The sequence below is a fragment of the Elephantulus edwardii genome, unplaced genomic scaffold, assembly GCF_000299155.1.
Source record: "Elephantulus edwardii isolate Elephantulus edwardi_28Jun2011 unplaced genomic scaffold, EleEdw1.0 scaffold00064, whole genome shotgun sequence".
Classification (NCBI taxonomy): Eukaryota; Metazoa; Chordata; class Mammalia; order Macroscelidea; family Macroscelididae; genus Elephantulus; species Elephantulus edwardii.
In genome coordinates, this window is record NW_006399814.1 from 7957314 (window position 1) to 7980902 (window position 23589).

Here is a 23589-nt window from a genome sequence, read left to right on the forward strand (position 1 = left end):
CCCGGAGCCTGCGGGAAGCGCCGAGGCCGAGGGGCGCTCGCTGCAGCACATGCTGCGCGCCATAGCGGAGGAGCGCGGCCGCCTCCACCTGCGCCGCGAGGTCTGCGGCCTCGGTGAGTGCATCGCGATGCTGCCGGGGCTGCGGGTTCGGGGCCGGGGCCTGCGGGCGCGACGGTGGCGCCTCCGGGCTCTGGGTCCCGCGGGGCCTCGCGGGCAGGGTGCGCGGCCCCGTGTCCACCTCTGTGCGTGCGCCTGTCGCTCCGGGTCCCGCTCGGCTGTGCTCCCCGGGTTTCTGCCCGTCTCCTTTCCTCCCTCCCAGCGGGTGTGCGCCCCTTCCTCCTCCCGAGGCCTCGGCGTCTTGCAGGTGCAGCTTTGGGGAGACCCTTAGCCAGTAGAGGCAGGGCCAGCCTGCAATCCCCGGACCGGCCTCCGTCTCCGGGGCTTGCGTCTTTGTCCTCCCGAACCTCTCTGCACCTGCCCCCGTGTCCGTTCCCTCGGGGGGACCTGCTGGGCCCCACCCCGGCCCCGAGCCCCCGGCAGGGGCAGCAGGGGCGTCTCGGGTGGGATTCCGGGCGAGGGTGAGCGCACATTGTCTGAGCGCCTGGCTGCAGGTGTGGGCGGGCCTCGTGCGGCTGCTGTGAGGTAATGGCTCTGAGGATGCGGGGGAGGACCCCCGCCCGCAGCCCCCGCTTGTCATTCTCCCCGAGAAAAGACCCCTCCCTTCTCCAAGCCTGGAATGACTTCATCCCCCATCGCCAGCCTCCCCCTCCCCCAGGAGGTGACAGCCCGGTTGACTTGGGAGGGTCGGCCTGGCCTGCCAGATGCCACCTGCATGCCCCCCTTCCGTGATGGGGAAACTGAGGCACAAGAGTGGACATACATCCCTGCTGGGGTCACCGGCTCCCCAGGGCTTCGCAGGCCCCGCCCTGCAGGCCCTGCTGGAGAGGAAATACTTGTGAAAGCTCTATTCTGTCCAAGCCGATTTAGCGGGGACACTTCCCCTTGGGGAGCAGCTCCCAGTTCAGCCACCCCCACGCAGGAGTTTGAAATAAAAGGGGTGCTGGGGAGGGGCTTCAAGGTCGGGGTGGGGTAAGACGTTCGTTTTTCTGGTCTCTTTTCTGAAACGGTGTGGAGACTTGGTTTGGAGCAGAAATTCAAGGACCACCCCCCCTTAGTTCATGCACTGATGGAGCACCTCTTTTGTGCCAGGCTGCATGGCAGGCCCACCTGTCACCTGGCAGAGGAGCTGAGGTGGAAGGGGGCTGAGGGACCATCTGCTGCAGGCCCCTCAGCCCCTCCAAGTGCCAGCCCCACCTCCTGGTTCACATATGGGTCTGCCAGTCCCCAGCCCTAGGAACCCAAGGGGCCTTTCCATCTGAGCCATGTACCCGTGGTCATTCCAGCTCATAGGACCCCAGGACAGAGTAGAACTGCTCACAGCGTTCCCAAGGATATAAGGCTCTATTCAAAGACCACCACATGCCTCTGTCGAGCAGCTGGTGGGTTCAGACCGCTAACCTTCTGGTTCGCAGCCCAACCTGAGCTGCTGGGACATCTAGTGTTTGCTGGTTACTTCTGGAGGGCTTGGCTCCTTGTGTCTGCTCTTGTCAATAGGAGTGTTATCTCTCATCAGTGAGCAGCTGAGGCTCAGAGGGCATCCCTCGCCAATGGTGGCACAGCCAGGGTGGCCCCTGGTCCACCCAATGGTGTCTTAGTTCTGTGCTGCTCCGGGAAAGCTATTTTAACAGTTTGATTGGATGATTTTAACAGATTGATTTTGCTGCCGTTTAGGAGGCTGTAAGTCCCAATTCAGGGTCCCTGCACTAGGGAAAAGCCTCCTCTGTGTTGGTTCTGGAGGAAGGTCCAGCCACCTCTCAGCATCAGTGGGTCCAGCGTTCCTTGGAGATCCGTGTGTCTTGGCCTCCGCTGTGTCAGGGAGCTTCCCAGCACAGGGATGCAGGCTCACAGGCCCCCTCTGCTTCTCCCTCCTCCTCCTCCTTGGTGGGCTGTGGTCCCTCCTCCACTGCTCCCATCTCTCTCCTTTTCTCTCTTGTAAGACAAAAGTCTGTGCTGACCATGCCCCAGAGAAGCTCTCCTTATGTCCGTGGGGCAGTGACTTGATTGTGGGTGCTGCATTTCACTCTAGTTCCCCTACGGCTGATCACATCTCATGGGAAATGTTGACAGCATTATGTGCCTTTAGTCCCATGGATTATATATCTGTGCGTGACTACTCCGCGGCCCTCAGGCCTGCCTTTCATTGTTTTTGGTGAAACATTCTTCTAGGTCGTATAGCCTTGGTGTTTCCACTTGCTGTACAGAGGTAACTTGTGGTTGCTGTGAAGCTGAACACTGTGGCAATGATGTGTCAGATGTGATAATAGTTACCCATGGCAGGCAATGTTTGGTGGAGCTCCCCAATTAAAACAAGCTTGGAAGCAGGAGTGGCATTCACTTCCACAATAGCTTGCCTCTGGAAACCCTATGAACCTGGAGAAAGGACGAAAGTTATACAGGTGTCCAGGACTTTCGTTCATAGGGTCGCTATGAGTCGCCTGTGAATCGATGGCACTTAACAACAACATAACAGTGGCATCTTTATCTGTCTCTGATCTCATGGACTGCCAGGAGAACAGACAAATCTTTCTTGGGGGAAGTGCAACCAGGGTTCTTCTTCGAGGCCAGGATGGTGGAACTTCAGCTCATGAACTTGGGGCATCTTGTCAGGAGCGGCCAGGCCTTGGAAAAAGACATCACACTGGGCAAGGTGGAGGGTCAGTGAGAGAGGACCTTTAAGGAAATGGATGGACACAGTCCCTGCAGCAGCCGGCTCGAGCGTGGTGGGGCACGCGGGGACAGTGCGGGGTGGGGCCAGGCTCCCATCCGCTGTGCATAGGATGAGTGTCCCCATCAGCTCGACGACACCTAACATCAGCAGCGACAGTCCTGCCCCCACTGCCGGACGAGGTTAGAGGTTACAACACACGGATAATTACATGAGACTGCTGAGAATCACAGCCTGGCCAGGTTGACGTGTGTGTGTGTGTGTGGGGGGGGGGGACACACGGATCCATCCCTGACAGACGCCCTCCGCAGCTTCCTCTTTCTCCTCGAGTGGCCCGCCCTCCAGCTTCCGGGAGAAGAGCACCCTGTGGGGGTAGGCAGGCCCGGAGCAGGACTGAGGTCACCTCTGCTGTCTCTTCCTCTGGCCCCCACACCCCCTAACTAAGTCCCTGGACACCCAGGCACCGTCTTTTTTGCCAGTGTCCTGGGAAGCTAGCAGCCACCCCGCCCCCAGCACTGGGCAGCCTCTGCCCACTGAGCACCTAGTGTGACCTGCCTTCCTCTCTGCTCAGATGATCGACTTGGGAGCCACCTTCCTCCCTCTGCACCCGACTCCTGCTGCCCTGGGACGTGCTGTCCAGGCTCTGCTGAGCCCCACTCCCGGCAGGCATTGCCCAATCCTAGTTTCCCCAAGCCCAGAGCGGGTCCAGTCCACAGCAGGTGCTCGGCCAACACTTAGCACATGAGTGAAAGACAACTTTCTGGATTGGTGAGTGGAGTTGTCAACGCCAAGGCTATCAGCGTTCAGGTTCTTGGAAGAACTTGGCTGCTGGTTGACGGCTCTGGTTTTTCTGGTGCGAATCTTTTTCTTTTTGTGATGAGATATTTGATGTTCAGAGGCCCTGTCCGCTGACTGTGACCACAGTGACCCTGTGAGACAGAGCAGAACTAGCCATTGGGTCACGGAAGCTCACGGCTTCATTGTTCTCCCAGGGGTAGCTGCTGGGTTCGAACCACTGACCTTTTGGCGAGTAGCATGTTACTTCAACCAACTGCACCACCCGCGGGCCTTGGATCTCAGAGAGGGGCAAGCGTAGTGGGGCCTTAATGCCTGGAGCCACAGGCTGGCCCAGCACCTGGAGGAGAAGCCAGCCCGTGGCACTGTGACGGCCAGAGGGCCTTGAACCTCAGCCCTGCAAGATCACAGTCTGTGGACCCTCTCCACTGTCCAACTGCAACATCTGAGGCTCCTGTACCTGTCACACTTGTGACACACTTGTTCACATTTGTGAACTGATGAGAATCGCCAGATTACTGTTGTCTCCTTAAAGATTCTTGTTGTCGTTGTTGTTATGTGCCATCGAGTCGCCTGTGACTCATAGTGACCCTATATACAAGAGCCCTAAACACCGTTCTGTCCTGTGCCAATCTCGCTGTCTCAGACACGCTCATCCCCACCGCTCCACTTACAGAATCGATCCATCTCACCGAGGGTCTTCCTCTCCTGCACTGTCCCTCCCCTCTCCCAAACATGATGTCCCTCTCCAAGGACCAGTCCCTCCTTGCAACATGCCCAAAGTATGTCAGATGAAGCTTCAGAATCCTGGACTCCAAAGAGCATTCCGGCTTCACCTTCTCCAGGACAAACCTGTTTGTTCTCCTAGCATTCCATGGTATATTCAACACTCTTCTCCAGCACCACAGCTCAAAGGCATCAATTCTCTCGCATCTCTATTCACTGTCCAACTCTCTGATGCATAGCACGCAACGTACCTCAGTCACTGAGAATGTGTCACCCCTTCTCAGATTCTGAAGGTGTGAAAGGAGGTGTCTGGGGGGAGGAGTGTGGTTCTGGCCGAGCTGTCTGCCTTCTGTGGCCCTCCCCACCCAAGAGGTGTCCTTGCCTCTCCTGAGGGAAGGCCCCGAGGGGTGGGAGGGTGGAGAGGACGAATGGGAAGAGACGCCAGGTGCCCGTATGAGCACTCACCTCGGTTCCCTCTGACAGCACCTGCACGCGAAGCGTTTCCTCCTCACAGAACTCTGAGCTCTGTGCTTAGAGTCCAGACTTACTGCAACAGAGAGGGTACAAATGGAGAGATGCATTGGCCGAGGTCTTGGGGGGGTTCCAGCATGCACTTTACGTGCCCCAAAGGCCAGGCCACCTCCTCGGGTGCTGCTGTAAGCTCACAAGTGTCCACACCTACTCTCCTCCTGTGGAGGCCCCAGCACATGATTGCCCATATGGTTGAACTCAGCCTCCAGTCCATGCCCTGAAGGTCACTTGGTGGCCTTGTCTGGATTGGCTGGCCACCACCGGAGTCCCCTCATTACCATGACCTGCAGTGAGGTGTGCTTGGAGCCTTTGGGGGTTACAAAGACTCCAGTGTCTGGAGAAATTCCAAGGAACAGAGGTACAAAGACCAAAGTCTTCTGGCAAAGTTAACTGTAAACTCATCAGCAGGTGACCTTGTCTTGCTGGGCATTTTCCAGAGTCTTCCAGTACAAACAGTGCAGCCAGCATGGGCACGCAGCACCTGACCTCCACCAACTCCACATGGGACGTAAATCCATTAAGAACATCATCGGCACAAGACCAGTTCCCACGAGGACAGACATGCCCCCACGCTCCAGCGCCATCCTCTCATTTCTCACGCCCACCGTCCCTCCCATGCCCTCGCTACTCTTCTGAGTTGAGTAATTCTTTGTAAGGGCCACACAGGACTCACAGACCATGCCCTGGACTGTGGATTTGTTAGGGAAGCCACAGCACAGTTCAGGTGAGAAACTCTTCAGGCAGCCTCTGTCAGGTGGGCTCTCAGGCAGGCCTCCCTCTGACCCTCAGCAAACTTGACAGAGCTCTGCCACACCTGCCCTGCAGGTAAGCTAGTAAGTCAGGGCACTCTTCCCTGGCTGCGTGGAGCTCTAGCTCAGCTCTGTCCCACACTCAGCCCTAGTTCTCTAACACCTGTGGGCCCTGGTTCTCTAACACCTGGTCTCTTGTTCTCTAATGTCTATGGTCCCTGGTTCTCTAACACCTGTGGTTCCTTGTTCTCTAACACTTGTGATACCTGGTTTTCTAACACCTGTGGTCCCTGGTTCTCTAACACCTGTGGTCTCTGGTTCTCTAACGCCCGGGATCCCTGGTTCTCTAACATCTGTGGTCCCTGGTTCACTAACATCTATGATTTCTGGTTCTCTAACACCTGGGATCCCTGGTTCTCTAACATCTGTGGTCCCTGGTTCTCTAACATCTATGATTTCTGGTTCTTTAACACCTGTGGGCCCTGGTTCTCTAACACCTGGTCTCTTGTTCTCTGATGTCTGTGGTCCCTGGTTCTCTAACATCTGTGGTCCCTGGTTCTCTAACATCTATGATTTCTGGTTCTCTAATACCTGTGGTCCCTTGTGCTCTAACATCTGTGGTCCCTGTTCTCTAACATCTGTGGTTCCTATTTTCTAACACCTGTGGTCCCTGGTTCTCTAACACCTCTAGTCCCTGGTTCTCTAAGACCTGTGGTTCCTGGTTCTCTAACACCTCTAGTCCCTGGTTCTCTAGTACAGAACTCTCTGGCCCAGAAGATGCAGGCCCTGCTGCTGCTTTCTTCATGGTAGTGAGGTTCCCGTCTGCTGCCTGGTGGGATGCTGCCCACACTGACCAATCTCCTCTTTATTTGCATGTTCCCACCCAAAAGATGCCCCTTACCTTGTTTATGGTTTAGCAAGCTAGCCAGTCCCCTTAGTGGGCCAGACGTACTTGCCGTCTTCTGCAGAGCCCTACCCAGCCAAGTGGTGAGTTACAATGAGTAACCCTTCACAGCACACGCCCTAACGTGGCTGGGCCCCTTCCTGCGGCCCCGGGGAGTCTCCTCTGCCTGATGCTGAAGGGGGAGAAGAGCATCACCTTCACACATTCATTCCTCCTATCTCTGAAACCATCATCCCACGTAAAAACCAAAGACCGAGTGCAGTGCCTTCGTGTGAACTCTGACACCCCTGCCAGATGCAGTAGACCAGGCCCGAGGGGTTACAGGCGGGGTTACAGGAGCAGGCCGCCTGCTCTCTCCCCACAAAGGCGTTATTACACAGGCACCCCGTGCACTGCACCTGTCAGATGCTGTGTGTCTCAGGGACTGAAGGTTTGGGGCCACTCTGTCAGGCGAGTCTGTCGGGGCTCTGGGCCCTGTTTTGGTGTGGCCATTCTTGGTCTAACTTTTTCATCATGTTGTTGCACAGATTACGACAGCAGTGTGTAAGCGTGACAACCAAATCCACGTGACTCGTGTACTGGGGTTTGGGCTGGATCACAGTGGTTTGGAGGGAACCCATAGTCTCCTGTCCCTGAACTGGGAATGGAGGTCTGGAGGGGACATGCATGTCCCGGGCACACGGCTGGGCAGGGCAGTCTGTGAGATCAGGGCAAAGCTGACCTGACCCAACCTCTGGGTACCAATAGCCCAGCAGGTCCCAGGTGTGGAGGACACAGGTGTGACCATTGCTGGGCACAGACAAGGAGGTGCTGATGCTGGCCAGGGCAGTGTAGGGGGGTCAGGAGACTGGATCCGGCTTGTCTGCCGAAGAAGGAGGAGACTCTCAGGACCTCGTGCTGCTGTACCCCCACTTTAAAAAAATTTTCAATATTTTTATTCATTTTAATGAATGTTTACAGAGACTTTGGGTTTTCATTCACTCATTGTTGCATTTTCTCCCTGCCTACCCCTCCCCCCCAGATCACTTCTCTTTGAAAAGTAAAAGAAAAATTCTTTCATTGGTATATAACATTGGTGCTGGAGAAGAGTATTGAATGTACCATGGACTGCCAAGAAAACAAACAGATTCATCCTAGAGAGGGTTAAACCAGGCTACTCCTTGGAGGCAAGGATTCTGGGGCTTCGTCTGACATACTTTGGACATGTTGCAAGGAGAGACAGGTCTTTGGAGAGGGACATCATGCTGGGTAGAGTGCAGGGACAGCGCAGGAGGGGAAGACCCTCTATGAGGTGGATTGATTCAGTGACTGGGGTAATCGGGATGGGTGTGTCAGAGGCAATGCAATTGGCACAGGATAGAGCAGGGTTTAGGGCTGTTGTACATAGGGTCGCTTTGAGTCACAAACGACTCGACAGCACATAACAACAACAAAACAACAACCACCCCAATATACTCCACTATGCAGCCTTCATTCTGGACTCTTGTCATGACCATAATACCCAATCATATATCGCTTTTAAACAGTTCTCTCCCTCATCTGTTTCAATGCAGTATACATTATTTATCCCATCTTTCTCAGTCTCCGCCTAACCCCGATGTCAGTCCTGTTTTACAACAGTGGCACTATGCAGTATTTGTCCTTTTGTGACTGAGATATTTCACTCAGCATAATGTCCTCCAGGGTCACCCATTTTGAATAATATTGCATGAGTTCCTTGTTTTTCAATGCAGCGTAGTATTCCATTGTGTGAATATACCACAGCTTCTCTACCCATTTGTTTGTTGATGGGCACTTAGTTGTTTCCAGCCCTTTGCTATTGTGAACAAAGCCGCAATAAACATGGGTGTACGTATATCTGCCTGAGTGGCAGTTATGGTCTCTTTAGGGACTGCTCCCCCACTTTGTAACTAGCAAACTGACCTTGCATGCTTAATATTATTGTGCCTTCAGTGGACATTTGCAGAGCACTTGGTTTTCTGTTCCGTTGTTTTTGTTTCTTTCATTGACAACCATCCCCACTTCATACCAGCATTCTTCCTACTTCATCCCAGTGATTCTCATATCCATCGGTCCTTCTGGTCCTCCCTGTCTTCTGAGCTTTGTCCCTGGACACATGTTACCTGTTTGATTTTGTCCCTGGACACATGTTCCCCTGGTTGATTTTTCTGGGGAGAGTACCTCCCTGGTGTTGACCTGGCCAGCTTGTCGGTTACATGACTGAATCTTGAGTCGTGTATGTGTGTTTATTTCCAGGCTGAGCAAGTGACCCGGGGCCATGGTCTTGGAGGTCCATCCGTCTCTATTAGACTAACAAGCCCAGTCCTTGGCATGATTCTGTCCTTTCACTCTGTCCAGGACCCTCTTCCAAGGCCCCTTTCAGAGCGGTCAACAAAAGTAGCCTCACACCGCCTAGTTATTCTCGTCTCAGTGTCGTGAAGGTGGAAGCTCCCAAGGCCGTTGCTCCTTGGGACCATGCGTTTCCACATGCCTCTGATTTCCTATGCTGCTGTTTGTGCTGGACAAGGAGAGACCAGCAGTTACACCTGTTAATGCTTTCAAGGGTCAGGTGACGCACTCAGGTGACAGCTAGCAGGTGACTGAGCCGGGATCCCAGCTGATGTCCACCCTCGAGGGAGTCTGGAGAAGGAGCCAGGAGCAAGGGACCCGCTTCCCTTCGCTGGGTGCCGCTTGCCCGCTGTGGCTCAGGCACTGGGGTCCCCCTGTGGCTTAGGGGGAGACATGTAGACCCCACCAGAACTGTGTTGTCTTGTGAGGCTGTGTAGCTGGGTCAGGAGTCGGTGGCAGGGAGGACTTGGAGGGGTAGATGAAGACTGGGCCCCGGAGAGTGTGTCACCCCTTGGGGTTCTGCATATCCCTCTAAAGCGGGGACGGCAGGTTGTGGTCGGAGCGTGTGGGAGAGAAGTTCCGGCTTCCCTCCCAGGGACCACAAGCTGAGTGAGCAGTGTGTGTGTGCAGCGTGGAGAGGGCGCACCTCGTTACTGCTGATGGCCGTGAGGGGCACCGGGCTGCTGGCCCACTGCCCACCAGGATGTGTGGGTGTGCTCATGCCCAGGGGCCATGCTCCTCTGTGGTCACCAGGGACGGTTCCTCTGTGACCACGGGGTCCCTCCAGGTGGGCAGGTCTTTTCTGGGTCTGTGTGGTCAGGAGGAAGTGAGACCGTTTGGAGTGGTGGCGGAGGCACTTTCGGTTCCTGGGTCTATTTTTAAAGACTGTGGGTTCTGGCTGCCTGATCCTGGGGCTGGGGCTGCGGGAGGCCGGCTGTCCACTGCTGAGGCTCCCCTAGTTTTGGGGGGCTCCATCCCTCTGAACCTCTGAGGCGTCTGGAAGTGAGGGTTTAAGGAGCTCGAACGCTCAATTGCAGAACTGACTCAGCGGGCGAGGGCGGGCAGCAGGAGTGGCCTGGAGAAGTCATTTCCCCACGGCCAGCTTTCACCTTCGATTTTGGTCACCTTGAGCTGAGCTTCTGGCCTTGTTTCTAGAGGATCTCAGGATGCAGTGGTGAAGCAATTGGGTGCTTAGCAGGAGGCTGGTGGTTCAAATCCACCCAGCAGCTCAATGGAAGAAAGACCTGGCAATTCCCTGTGACACAGCCTAGAAATATCTCTGCGGAATTGGCTCTTTAATACACAGCCACCACAAGTCAGAAAATGGACCCCGCGCCACCCCTGAGCCCTGGGGGAGTCAGAGCGGGGCCAGAAAACCCCAGGTTTCCTTTCCTTTTTTAAAAAAATCCTTTTTTTTTACTATTATTTTTTGTGTGTGTACCGTCAAATCAGATCTGACTGGTACAGGAGGAGATTGCCCTCCTTCTGCAGCAGAGCATCTGGTGGATTCGAACCGTGTACCTCTGGGATTGCAGTGCAGCTTCTTGCCACTAGGCCACCAGAGCTCCCTCAGGTTTCCTTTTCTAAAGACAAAGCATTACATGCACATCGTAGAAAGCTGGAACACGCAGGAAGGGGGGGTGGCCCATGTCCACTGGTCAGTTTGCGAAGCCTGGCCTTCTCACCTCTGGGAGGCATTCCCCACTGGCGCGCAGTATTCTGCATAGAGTCCTCCCTCTCGCTTTTCCAACGAGAGTCCACAGTGTGTAAACGTTGGGGTCACTGTGTGACGCTGGCTGGACGTGCTGTGGCTGACAGGGTGGGCTCATCATGGTGGACATCATGAGCTCTGGTCTCCGTTAGAAATAACCCACAGCAGATCTCCCTATGTAGAGGACACCCCTGTGTCTACAGCCCGGCTGTGCGCTGCACTGGAGAGATCTGTGCTCCGCTGTCCACCCCAGCAAACAGGGCCAGGGCCTTCATGACATGGTTGGGCCAGTGTTTAAGATCCAAACTCCATAAGACAGAGCAGAACTGTCCCATAGGCTCTCCAAGGCTGTAATCATCCTAGATTACACTGCATCCTTCAGTATGGATTGTATCTCAATGTCAAGAAAACAAACATTCTTACCTCTGGACTGCTAGGCTACATAATAGGTGGAGAAAAAGCTGAAACTGTCAATGATTAATGAGGCTGTGATATCTGGGACATCACTGCTAATGTCAGTTGGATCCTGGCTGAAAGGAAAGAATTCCAGAAGAATGTTTATTTGTGCTTTATTGACGATGCAGGGGCATTTGATAGTGTGGATCATAAGCTGTGACTGCCATGGAGAAGAATGGGAGTCTCAGAGCACTTACTTGTGCACGTGTGAAACATATACTTGGATCCGGAGGCTATTGTGTGAACAGAGCAGGAGAACACTGCATGGCTTAAAATGAAAGAAGAAGGGAGTGTGTCAGGTTGTATTCTCTCTCTATGCCTATTTAATCTATATGCTGAGCAAATTGAGAAGCTGGACTCTATGAAGAAGAATGTGGCATCAGGATTGGAGGGAGACTCATCAACAACCTGCATCATGCAGATGACACAACCTTGCTTGCTAAAAATGAGGAGGGCCTGAAGCACTTGTTGCAGAAAATCAACAAATGTAGCCTTTGGTATGGATTGCATCTCTCAATATCAAGAAAACAAAGATTCTTACCACTGGACTGATAGGCAACATCATGATGGATGGCGGGGGGGCGAGACTGAAACTGTCAACAGCTTCATCTTACTTAAATCCACAGTTAACAACCTTGGTATCTGAAGTCGGGAAATAAGGAGACTCATTGCACTGGGGAAGTCTTCAGTTAGGGACCTCTCCAAATTGTTGAAGAGTGATGATGTTAATTTGAAGAGTAAGGTGTGTCTGATTCAGGCCGTGGTCTTTCCTTTCACTTGCTGTGTGTCTGAGAACTGGACAATGAATAAGGATGACAGAAGAAGAATTGATGCCGTTGAGCCGTGGTGTTAGAGATCACTGAACATCCCATGGACAGCCAAGAGAACAGACACACGTGTCTTGAAAAGGGCGCAGTCAGAATGCTCTTTGGAGGCAAGGATGCTGAAGCTTCATTTTACTCGCTTTGGCCATGTTGATCGGAGGGGCTGTTTATTGGAGAGGGACATGATGCTGGGAAGGGTGGAGGGTCGGTGAAGGAGAGGAAGACCCTCGACCAGGTGGATCGACATGGTGACTGCTGCAATGGGCTCTTGTGTGTCAGGAAGTGTGAGGATGGCACAGGGTTAGACCGTTTGTCTAACTCAACTATGAGTCATGCTCAACTCGATGACACCTAACAATAACAACCGAAAGGTAGGCAGTTCAAATCCACCAACCTCTCTGAGGGAGAAAGGTGGACAATCTCCTGTGGATTTTACAGCCTCGGAAAGATCACTGGAGGGTCAGCTAGGGGTTTAGTCCAGCTAAGGCCATGTTGCAACAGTTGTTCTCAGTTTGGTTTAACCTCATGGCAGCCACCCAGGTGTCTGAGTGGAATCGTGCTTCAGAGTCTTCGGTGGCTGAATTCTTGGAAGTGGGTTGCCAGGCACCTGTGAGTGAACTTGAAACTCTGACCCTACGGTTAGCAGTTGCCCTTGAAGTTGTTTGCAGCATGTGGTGGGGACTCCTTCTGACCTTAACAAGAATCTCTGACACGGATGACACAGAACAGGAAGTTGTCCAGCCCCTGCCTGGTCCACCAACCACCTACTCTGCCGTCGAGGAGCCCACGGCGGAGGGGACTTTGCAGCAGGTGCCCCGTCACACCCCGGGAGTTCTGTTCCTGCTGCTCCCATGCGCCCTCCTTAAATCGTGCCTCCCTTCACTGTGCTTTGCAGATGCTGTGCATTTTACAGACTCAGAGTTCAGGCTACCCAGCATCCAGCTGGTTTGCTAGCACCATCTCACCCCATGTTTGTGCCACAGTCATCCCCAAAAGGTCACTGCTGTGCACATTAGTTCAGGAGAAATGAATGAAAAAGACAGAGGTGAAGATACCTGTGTCTTCCTCCCCTGTGTACCCCAACTAAAGGAAGTGGAAGGCTGGCGTACCGTAGAGCCTCCCCTCACGTTCCAGCTGTAGCTCTCCCATGGGCCGGTGGGGCAGCAGGCCCCTCACTGATCCCCTGGACCAGAGCAGCCCCCGAGCCCCATGGCAGGTAGATCCTGTGAGCCCTGAACCCCTTCCCTCAGCAGTCCTCAGGGCTCCAGGTCCTGTGTCCCTGCACTGACTCCTGCACCAGCCTGAGCCAGGGCTGCAGAGCCACGCTGCACCCCGATGAGGTCATCCTCACAGACAGCTCTGTGTCCATGCCTCCCTGGGGCCTTGGGTGCAGACACCTGCCACGCCGCCGCCTGCTCCGGGACTCAGTGCTGGGCTGGGCTCTGTCAGTGCAGCCTAGTGGGCAAGGCTGGGCCATGGGTGTGCACAGCTCAGGGACACTAGCTGTCGGCCCCGGGCTGGGCCCTGTCCACAGCGTTGCAGCTGTGTCCTCCTGTCCCCGTGTACACACTCACAAGCACACACGTGCCCACACATCCCCTCCACCCCTCCCAGGGCAAGTCTGTGCTGCCCTTCTCCCTGAAGGCCCTGCCTGTTGAATGCGTGAGGAGGAGCTGGTTCCTACTTTTCACCAGGGCTTCAGGCCAGTCTGCGCCAGTTCATTTGTGGTCGACACAGTGAAGCTTAATGCTGCACATCAGGAGGAGTGCTGGGCAGAATGGGGGACACGATGGGTGCAGGCCCTGGAGGGGGAGACGTGGGTGAGGCCTAGTGAGCCCCGTCAGCAGCCTGCTGTGGAGAAAGCATTCGGGACCACGGAGAGTGACGCGTGTGCAGAGTGCTGCCGTCTTGGAACTGGGGTGGCGTCAAGGCTTTACTCTTCACAGTGGCTTTCCATTGACGTTGACTTTGCCACATGGCTCGGCCGATCATCCAGACGGGTGTTTTAGTCAGTCCACTAGGGGATTCTAACCACTGGGCCAATTGGCAGCATCACTATGGATGGTGAAGAGACTGAGATAGTTAACAGTTTTCGTTTACTTGGCTCCACAGTCAACACTCTTGGTAACAGCAGCCAGGAAATCAGGAGACGAATTGCATTGGGAAAGTCAGCTGTGAGGGACCTCTCAAGAGTACTGAAGAGCAACGATGTCAGGCTGGAGACTAAGGTGCGCCTGATCCGGGCTATGGTCTTTGCAATTACGTGCTATGCATCAGAGAGTTAGTTGGACAGTGACTAGGGTTGATAAGAAAGAGAATTGATGCCTTTGAGCTGTGGTGCTGGAGAAGAGTGTTGAATATACCACGGACTGCTAGGAGAACAAACAGGTTTGTCCTGGAGAAGGTGAAGCTGGAATGCTCCTTGGAATCAAGGATTTTGAAGTGTCGTCTGACATACTTTGGGCATGTTGCAAGGAGAGACTGGTACTTGGAGAGGGACATCATGTTTGGCAGAGTGGAGGGGTGGCACAGGAGAGGAAGACCCTTGATGAGATGGATCAACTCTGTGACTGGAGCGGTGGGAATAAGTGCCTTTGAGATGGCTAGGTTGGCACAGGATAGAAGAGCGTATAGAGCTCTTGTACATAGGGTCACTATGAGTTGCAAGCAACTCGATGGCACGTAACAACAAACAACAACAACTAGGGGATTGGCTAGTCTCACCATTAAATTGAGCCGACCCAGCAGCAGAATTTGAGACTCTCACCAGCAAACTATAACCAACCTTGTTTCTCTAATGTTTGTAGGGTTTTCAAAGGCCTGGTACTTACAAAGTGGATACCAATCCTGCTTCTTAGTCTGTCTTAATCTAGGAGCTCCACCAAACCCTGTACACTGTGGGTAACCTTTATGGCATTTGACACACCAGTGGCACAGCGTGCATCACCATAGCAACCTCAACTTACCTCAGTATAGCAGACTGACCGACCAGTGCTGTACCACTGGTCTCTACCAGTGAATAAGGATGACAGAAGAATTGTTGCCTTTGTGGTGTTGGAAGAAGATCACTGAACATCCCATGGACAGTCAAGAGAACAAACAGATCTGTCTTGGAGAGGGTGCAGCCAGAGTGCTCTTTGGAGGCAAAGATGATGAAGCTTTGCCTCACATACTTTGGGCATGTTGCTAGGAGGGGCTATTCCTTGGAGAAGGACACGATGCTGGGAAGGGTGGAGAGCTGGTGAGGGAGAGGAAGACCCTCAACCAGGTGGATTGATATAGTGACCACTTCAATAACTCTAGATGTATCAGAAAGTGTGAGGATGGCACAGGATCGAACAGCGTTCACATCTTTTGTTTGTAGGGTCACGATGAGTTGTGCTTGACTTGATGGCACCGAACAACAGTACCACCTTCAGCCAACAAGCAGCAGACACGCAGTGCATGCCCTTTGGGGTCAGAGGTTCCTGGGCCTGCCAGTCCAGGATCTCACAAGAGAAGCAGCCTCAGCAGAGACCCAGATCCGACCGGAGACAGAGCTGCCCCAGAACTGCTGCCCCACAAAGCCAGAGGCCTTCACCCGAGCTTGCTGGACGACCGAGGGAAGACGCTGTAAGTGGCAGGAAGAAGGGAACTTTGTAACACTGACCTAAGTGTGAGATTCAAGGTCAAAGGACCTGTGACCGTGCTTGAGAAGCTGTCTGGACTGAGGGGTTGTATCCTGCCAACCTGAATTACAGCCTGTTAACGTCCTTAATTAAAGCCCACAGCCATGATTATGGTTCCGTGAAGACTGTGAGGTGTGTGGCCACTTCAGTGGATTTTAGACCCCGTTGTTGTTATGTGCCGTTGAGTTTACTCTGACTCACAGAGACGATGGATCCCCGCCCCACCCTGAGCCGTGTTGGACACACCTAACCCCAATGCCATAGTCACTGCGTCAGTCCTTCTCATCCAGGGTCTTCTGCTGCGCTGACCCTCTACCCTTCTAAGCATGATGTCCATCTCCAAGAACTGGCCCCTCCTGATATCGTGCCCAAAGTATGTGAGACGGAGCTTCAAAATCCTAGCCTCCTAGGAGCGTCCTGGTTTCACTCTCTCCAGGATAACTGTGAACACCAGGCCAGGTAGGACGTCAGCCACTCATGTGCAAGTTCAGATGGAAGCTAAAGAAAATAAAAACAAACCCACAAGAACTAAAATGTGACCTTGAGTCGATCCCACCTGAATTTAAACAACAACAACAACATTTCAAGAACGGGTTTGAGGGTTTGAGACCTTGAGCTTTAGCGATGAAGACCAGAGGAGCTGTGGGAGGATATCAAGAATATCATCCATGAAGAAAACAAAAGGTCATCACAAAGATAGAGGAGGAAGAAAACACCAAAATGGAAGTCCCAAGTTAAGTCTGAATACACCAGAATGCTGAGAAGCCAAAACAAAGGGAAGAAATCGGGAAGTTAAAGAGCTGAACGGAAGATTTCAAAGGGCAGCTCAGGAAAACAAAGAGAAGTGTTGCAACGAAGTCAGAAAATGAAAAGGAAAGAACTCACTTGGCATTTCTCAAACTGAAGGAACTGAACAGATTCAAGCCACGAGCTGCTGTTCTTAAAGATGATCTGGGCAGAATAGTGAACAATCCAGGAAGCATCGAAAGAAGACGGAAGGAGGACACGGCCGGCCCCGGGAGAGCAGGAAGGTGGTGTTGGAATTAGAAGCAGGTGACGGAGCCTGGGGGACGTGTCTCGCTCACAAGAGTTAGCTTTGTGCTGCGGTATCGATGAGGAGGACGGTTCCGCTTTGTGGGTTCGTAGAGGTCAGACCCGACACCCCCACACTGCCATTTCTCTCTACAGCTGGGCACCACTGTTGCTGACTGTCAGGAGACGGGCACATCTGCCCTCGTTGGCCAACAGACTGTGACGGTCCAGCAGAGGATTTTTCCTCTTCGGTTCTGGTTCTGGTTTAGGACCATTTACGAGTTTGGCTCCATGCTGGCTGTGACTGACCTGGGAGGAACCTGTTTGAGGCCCTGGTTTTCACAGTCAAGGCCATCCGGGAAGAAGTGGAGTGAGGCGGGGTTCTAACAGTGTTGAGAGGCCGTGGGAGCGAGGCATACCGAGAAGGACGTGCCAGAACAGAGCGTGGCCCAGCCTGGACCTGAACAAGCTGACAGAAGACCCAGGGCTGAGGACAGACAAGAACAGGGATGGACTGCGGTGTTTGTCCAGTCTCCAGAGGGAATGTGGCACTGAAGGTGAACAGCTGGAAGGCCTGCCTGGCGTCTGCCGTCTGCCTGGAGGGGCTGGAACCCTCGTTCTGTGCGGTGTGCACAGTGTAAACTCGCTGAGTGCTGAATCTTCAGGAAGTGGGGGCCCAGCCGAGAGTGAGGAGGACTCGGCCCAGTGGGCCCACAGCTGGCTGGCCGGTGCCTCTGTGCACCTGTCCCCACCCAGAGCCGGGCTGGCTGAGTGAACCCGTGTGTACATCGCAGTGGGCAATGATACCTCCCTCGACAGCCTGAGTCCGTCTGTCAGCGTGTGGAGTGCGTGGCTCTGTCATGATGCCGGAAACTCTACGGTCAGGATTTCAGACACCGGCAGAGCCACTCGCAGTGGGCACGTGTCTCCTACCAGGGAAGACCACGCAGTGGAAGCCACATCCCGACGGAAGAGCTGTGCCCCACAGGGCTCTCGCAGGGCTCTGTGACCCTAGGTGTGGACTCAGGTGTACCTGCGTGGGGAGCATGAAGCAGGCTGGGTATTGCCTGTGCACCGTGTGTAGGATTACTGTGGAACAGAGGCAACCCAGGGCAACTAACAGTAGCAGAGGATGTGACAGGGTGCAGGGCCAAGTGCACGGAGCATCCCTCCTGCCTCCACCCGGGGATCTAGGACTCAGGGCCTGGCCTCCACCTGGTGGCACACTGGGTGGAGGGGACAGATGGGGACATGCCGCCTCTTCTTTCTCCCTAGGAGCGGCCTTTCAGTACACCCAGCATTTCATCCACTGCACTACTATGGCCCTCTTAGGGTGCGAATGGGAAGCTGGAGCTATCCTGCTTTTAAAAAAAATTCTGCTCAGGTATTTGACTGCATGGATCACAACAAATTGTGGCAGACTTGAGGAAAATGGGAATCCCAGAACACTTGATTGTGCTCATGCGAAACCTTTACTTGGACCAGGAAGCAGTCCTTGGAACAGAGCAAGGAAACACTGCATGGTTCAAAATCAGGAAAGGAGTGTGTCAGGGATATATCTTATCTCCATGCCTTTTCAATCTATATGCAGAAGAGATCATTTGGAAAGCAGGGCTTTATGAGGAGGAATGTGGAATTAGGATTGAAGGAGGACTCATCAACAACCTACGTTATACAGGTGACACAACCTTGCTTGCTGAAACTGAGGAGGACCTGAAGCACTTGCTTCAGAAAGTCAAGGATTATAGTCTTCAATATGGATTGAAGTGCCAGTTGGCAACACCATGATAAATGGAGAAGAGATTGATTTTGTTAACTGTCACAGCTTACTTGGTTCCACAGTCAAGTCTTGGCACCAGCAGTCAGGAAATCAAAAGATGAATTGCACTGGGAAAATCTGCTGTCAGGGACCTCTCCAGAATGCTGAAAAGCAATGTTTTCAGTGTAGGGTGCACCTGATTCAGGCCATGATCTTCTCAGTTATTTTCTATGTGTCAGAGAGCTAGACAATGACTAAGGATGACAGAAGAATAGATGCCTTTGAGTTGTGGTGCTGGAGAAGAATCTTGAACATACCATAGACGTACTAAGAGAGCAAGTAGGTCTGTTTTGGAGAGGGTGACACCAAGTTTTTCCATGGAGTCTAGGATTTTGAAGCTTTGTCTCACATACTTTGGGCACATGGCCACGACAGACTGGTCCTTGGAAAAGGACATCATGCTCGGAAGGGTGGAGGGACAGCGCAGGAGAGGAAGACCCCGGATGAGATGGATTGGCTCAGTGACTGGGGCAGTGGGAGTAGGTTTGTCAGGCTCAGTGAGACGCTCAGGACAGGGCAGGCTTCAGAGCTGTTGTCCATAGGGTCACTGTGGATCACAGGTGACTCAACGGCGCATAACAACATCAGGCTACTTGGAAGGCATTTGTGGGAGAGGTGTGGCTGGTGTGTCTGACTGGTCCCAGGTTTGAGGGGTGGTCTTCCAGAAAGAGCTATGTTAGAGGGAGTATCTGGGTTGTCCTTCCCTGGTAGGAAGGGACCTTCAGGGCAGGGATCACGGCCCCTAGAGCCCCACACAGTACCTGGAACAGAGCAGGCACCAGTTCCTGTTGTGAATGTACTGGGTGGGCTGGTCTGAAGAGCCTCATTTTTCTTGTCTGTGAAATGGGTTGCTGGGGAGATCACAGATGGGACCCGAGGGCTGAGGCATGTTAAAGACTGCAGTGTTGTATGGATATGAGCAGGGGCCCCTCCAGCTGCTATGTGGCATTTTCAGGAGTCTCCGGGGTCTTTGGCCGCTGGCCTCCTGGGGTCTTGTACTTCTCCACCAGTCACTGAGCACACTCTCTGTGCCCAGCCCAGCCCAGGACTGGAGCGTCTTGTCGGCGAGGTGCTGGTCTTGCTGGGGATGGAGACTCAGGTGTGACAGGCAGGAGCTGGGTGCCCAGAGTGTGAGCTTGGCAGCAGGTCTGGCTGCAGCTGTGACTCTGTCACGAGTGATCTGAGCCTCAGTTTCTCCATCACGTAAATGGGGGTACAGGATCTGTGTGAGGAGCAGACTGGAGGAAGCAGCTCCATGTGGGTGAGAAGAGTGGGGTGTCCTCGGGGAGCTCGTGAGGGGAACAGAGAACCTGTAGAGAGTAGTGGGGTACCCTGGGGAGGCTTGGGGTGGGGCAGGAGCCAGGGATGGGGGTTACCCTAGGGAAGCCTGGGGCTAGCGACCTGGAAAGAGGAGTGCGGTGTGTGAGGGTCAGTTGAAGAAGCTAACTTTGAGGAAGAATGGGTTGGAGCACTAGCTGACCACTGCAGACCTGGAGGGACAGCTTGGGCTCTGGGTCACATGGCCACGGGACTGGAATTGGTGGTGGACAGGACAGGGGCCAGGAAGGATTCAAGGCTCACCCTGGCACTCCTCCTGGCCGTCTTAAGACCACAGGCCGGAAGACTTGTACCTTCCCCACCTTTCTTTTAAGAGCTTGACCAGAGACCACACCCCTCACTTAGCTGGGGACCCTGACTTTCCTGTTTGTCCTGCCTGCATTACTGGCCAGCAGGAAGGCCCAGGAACACAGGACGCTGACCAGATGTGGTGGTGGTACAGGTGCCATGGAGTCAGCTCTGACTCCTAGTGGCCCTGAGTATGGCAGAAGGACACCTGCCCTGTCCTGCGCCGGTCTCACGTCATTGCCCTGCGCGTGGTTCCAGTCACTGGGTCAGTCCAGCTCGTGGAGGACCTCCACCTTTTTCACTGCCCCTCTCCCTTCTCAAGCATCATGCCCGTCTCCGGGGCTGGGCTCTCGAGGTAACACGTCCAGACTATGTAAGATGAAGTTCTAAGGAGTTAACAGTAAGCTTACATTTTCACAAGACAGATTTGTTTATTCTTCTGGCAGTTCCTAGTACAGTCAGGATTCCTCCCAGTACCAGAATTCAAACGCATCAGTTCTTTGATCTTCCTTACGCTTGCCCGATTTTCACATGCATGTGAAGTGATTGAAAATACCACAGCTTGAGTCAGGTGCACCTTAGTCCTCAAAGTAGCTTCTTTGCTCTTTGTCTTAAGTTGGATTCACTAGAGATGCAAAGCCAGTGCTGTTTATCTGTGCATATACAGATAGATGGCCCTGCTGGTGGAGGCTGACAAGCCCCAGTCTGAGTCAGACCTCAAGAGAGAAGCTTCTCCTGAGTCAGGAAGCTTCAGAGACTGATGGATCCCAGGGCAGTAGGCAGGGGAGGCCACTAGTTCAAGTCCAAAAACTGGAGGTGACGAGCCAGTGCCAGATCTGGACAGGACAAACCCAAGTGAGCTCTGGAAGGCTTACATTCCTGATGCAGACCGCGCCCCGGTGAGGCAGCCCTTCAACCACTAGCTGCTCATTGGATCAGTCCTCAGGGAGTGACCACGTCACAGTCGTCACACCAGAGTCCGAGGACACCTCCTTAACCGTGACAAGGCTTTGAAGGGTCATTTGCAGCCCATTTGTCCACTGCAGTGTGTCCTTTGATGTCCTGACTGCGGCTCCGTTGGCCATTGATTGTGGGTACAAGTCGGGTTGGATCCTGGCGTATTGCAGGCTGGCGATGCCTCTGCAGTAGACGATCGGGCTGTGCCTATCAGTGTGTTAAGGACAGTGGTGCCAAGAATGAGAATTGCAGACCACTTGGGTGTGCTCAGCGCATAGGCCAACAAAGAGGCAGTTGATTGAACAGAACCGGGGTGTGCTGCGCGTCTAAGACGGGGAAGGTGCATCCTTTCACCGCTTGTTTAAGAGGGAGCCTCGGTGGTGTAATGCATGCATGTTGAGAAGGTCGGTGGTTTGAATCTGCCAGCTATCCCATGGGAGAAAGATGAAGAGTTTTCCTTCCGTAACAATTTACAGCCTCAGAGACCTTACGGAGGGTCGCTGTGAGCCAGAACCGATTTGCTAACAGGGGTTGGGTTTGGTTATTCAACCTGTATACCGAGCAGATAGTCCTAGGGGCCGGACTGGATGATGAAAGTCAGTATCAGACTCACTGACAGCCCTCCAGGTCGGAGAGGACAGTTCCTGAGTGTACCCAGGCCAGGGCTCCCCAGGCTCCGTCACGGCACTCGGAGAGCCTGGCCCTGCCCCCCACAGGGCTTGCTCACATGGGGAGCCGTCTGACCAGGCTGCTTCCAGGGCCTCTGTAGGGCAGCCTGGCCTTGTAGGCAGTAGCCTCTTTGTCTGTGTGGCCCAGGGGATGGGGCCCCAGGCGAGAGGCACGGAGAGGCACGAGTGATAAAAGGGCCCATTGAGGGGCCACAGAGGCCTATTCATGCCTCGTGGCCGCCGAGTGCTGCTGTTCCAGGGACCTCCTTGGACTTTCCCCAAGTGGCCTGGCTGACCTCCCACCCTGGTAGATAGCCAGACCTCACAGAGTCCGCTGCTGGTGACACATTCTCCGGAGGATGTCCGGGGCTGGGCATGGCGTCTGTTGTCCTCTCTCCACTGTACAAACCCAGCAGCTCTCTGCTGGCCAGACCCTTCAGGGTCCCCGAGACAAACTCAGCCTAGCCCAGCAAAGAGGCCACGAGCCCTGGCCTCTCTCCCACTCACGTTCTCCCCTAGGCTCTTGGCAGGAGCTGTCCCTCTGCTTCAATGCTGGACCCTCCCCTTGATTTACTTAACTCTTGGTTTTTGTGGGACACCTCTGGGGACCTCATGACACCCGCAGTGAGGTCCAGAGCACTGCCCGTCCTCCTCCGGTGTCCCAGGCAGCTACTGGACTTCTGTCCCTGTCTTAGAGGAGCCCTTCTGGTGCATTGGGTTGGGCATTGGACTGCTCAGGTCAGTGGTTCAAACCTACCAGCTGCTCCTCAGGACCAGGCTGTGGTTGCTGTAAAGACCACAGCCTCGGAAACCCCGTGGGTCACTACACGCGTGGCTGCGTTCGCAGCAGCAGACCCGCCAGTTTCCCTCATGGACGGCAAGTGGGTTCAAACTTCTGACCTTTTGTTTAGCAGTCCAGTAATTGACCACGGCCACGAGGTTTCCTTAAGTCAGCTCTGTGTTGTCAGGTGCTCTCCAGCCGACTGTGACGTGCAGTGACTGTTGACAGATCGGGCCCTTGCCCTGCCTGTACCTGCCGCACCGTCTCTGTCCTGCTGGAACCATTGTTACATCACGGTGTCGGTCCATCTCGTGGACGATCTTCCCCTCTGTCTCTGACCCTCCACCTTGCCCAGCAGGATGTCATTTTCCAAGGACTGGCCCTCCCTGACAACACGTCTAAAGTATGTGAGGTGAAGTGTCACCGTCCTAGCCTCATAAGGAGCTCCCTGTCCTGGCTGCCTGGTCTCCAGGACAGACATGCTTTTGGCTGTTGATGGGAGATGTAGGACTTTTCTCCAACACCACAATTCGAAGATAACCGTTTTCTTCTGTCGTGCCTGTTTATTGTCATAAAAAGCAATTGAAAAGACTATGGCTTATTTCAGGTGCACCTTAGTCTTTGCACTGACATCCTTGCTCTTTAGCACTGTGGAAAGGACCTTGACCACAGATTTTTCTCGATGCAACATGTCTTTTGATTTCTTGACTGCTGCTACCATAGAAACTGATTGTGGGTCCAGCTGAAATGAAGTCTTTGACAGCTTCAGTCTTATCTTTTTTTTTTTATCATCCGTTGCCTATTGGTTTAGTGGTGAAGAATTTTTTTCCCTTAATGTTGAGATATAACCCATATTGACGGCTGAAGTCTTTGATGTACAGTCAATGCCTCAAGTCTTCACCTTCTGAGAGCACGACTCAAGCTGTTGATGAATCTTCCTCCAGTCCTGATGTCTTAGCTTCTTGTGTGATTGAGAGCTGCCAGTCTGTGTAGAGGACTTCAGTCTTTCCTCCACCTAACAAGATGCTGCCTACTGACCCAGCAGTGAGGCTTTTTGCTTTCTTGATATTGAGATAATCCGTATCGAAGGCTGTAGTCTGATCTCCAGCAAGTGCTTCAAGTCTTTTTCACTTTCTACAAGCAAAGCTTCAGTTTGCTCGGCTCCACAGTCAACACTCTTGGCACAAGCAGTCAGGAAATCAAAAAGC

The 23589-nt window shown here is 53.7% G+C and overlaps 1 protein-coding gene across 1 annotated transcript in view; it reads left to right on the forward strand.

The window, feature by feature from the left end:
• The first annotated feature begins 49 nt into the window (after positions 1-49).
• KIAA0930 (KIAA0930 ortholog) overlaps positions 50-23589 on the forward strand; it is a 60838-nt gene continuing 37298 nt past the window's right edge. The window contains exon 1 of the mRNA XM_006888036.1: positions 50-113. Coding sequence (XP_006888098.1) covers positions 50-113 — 64 coding nt within the window. The remainder of the gene's footprint in view (positions 114-23589) is intronic.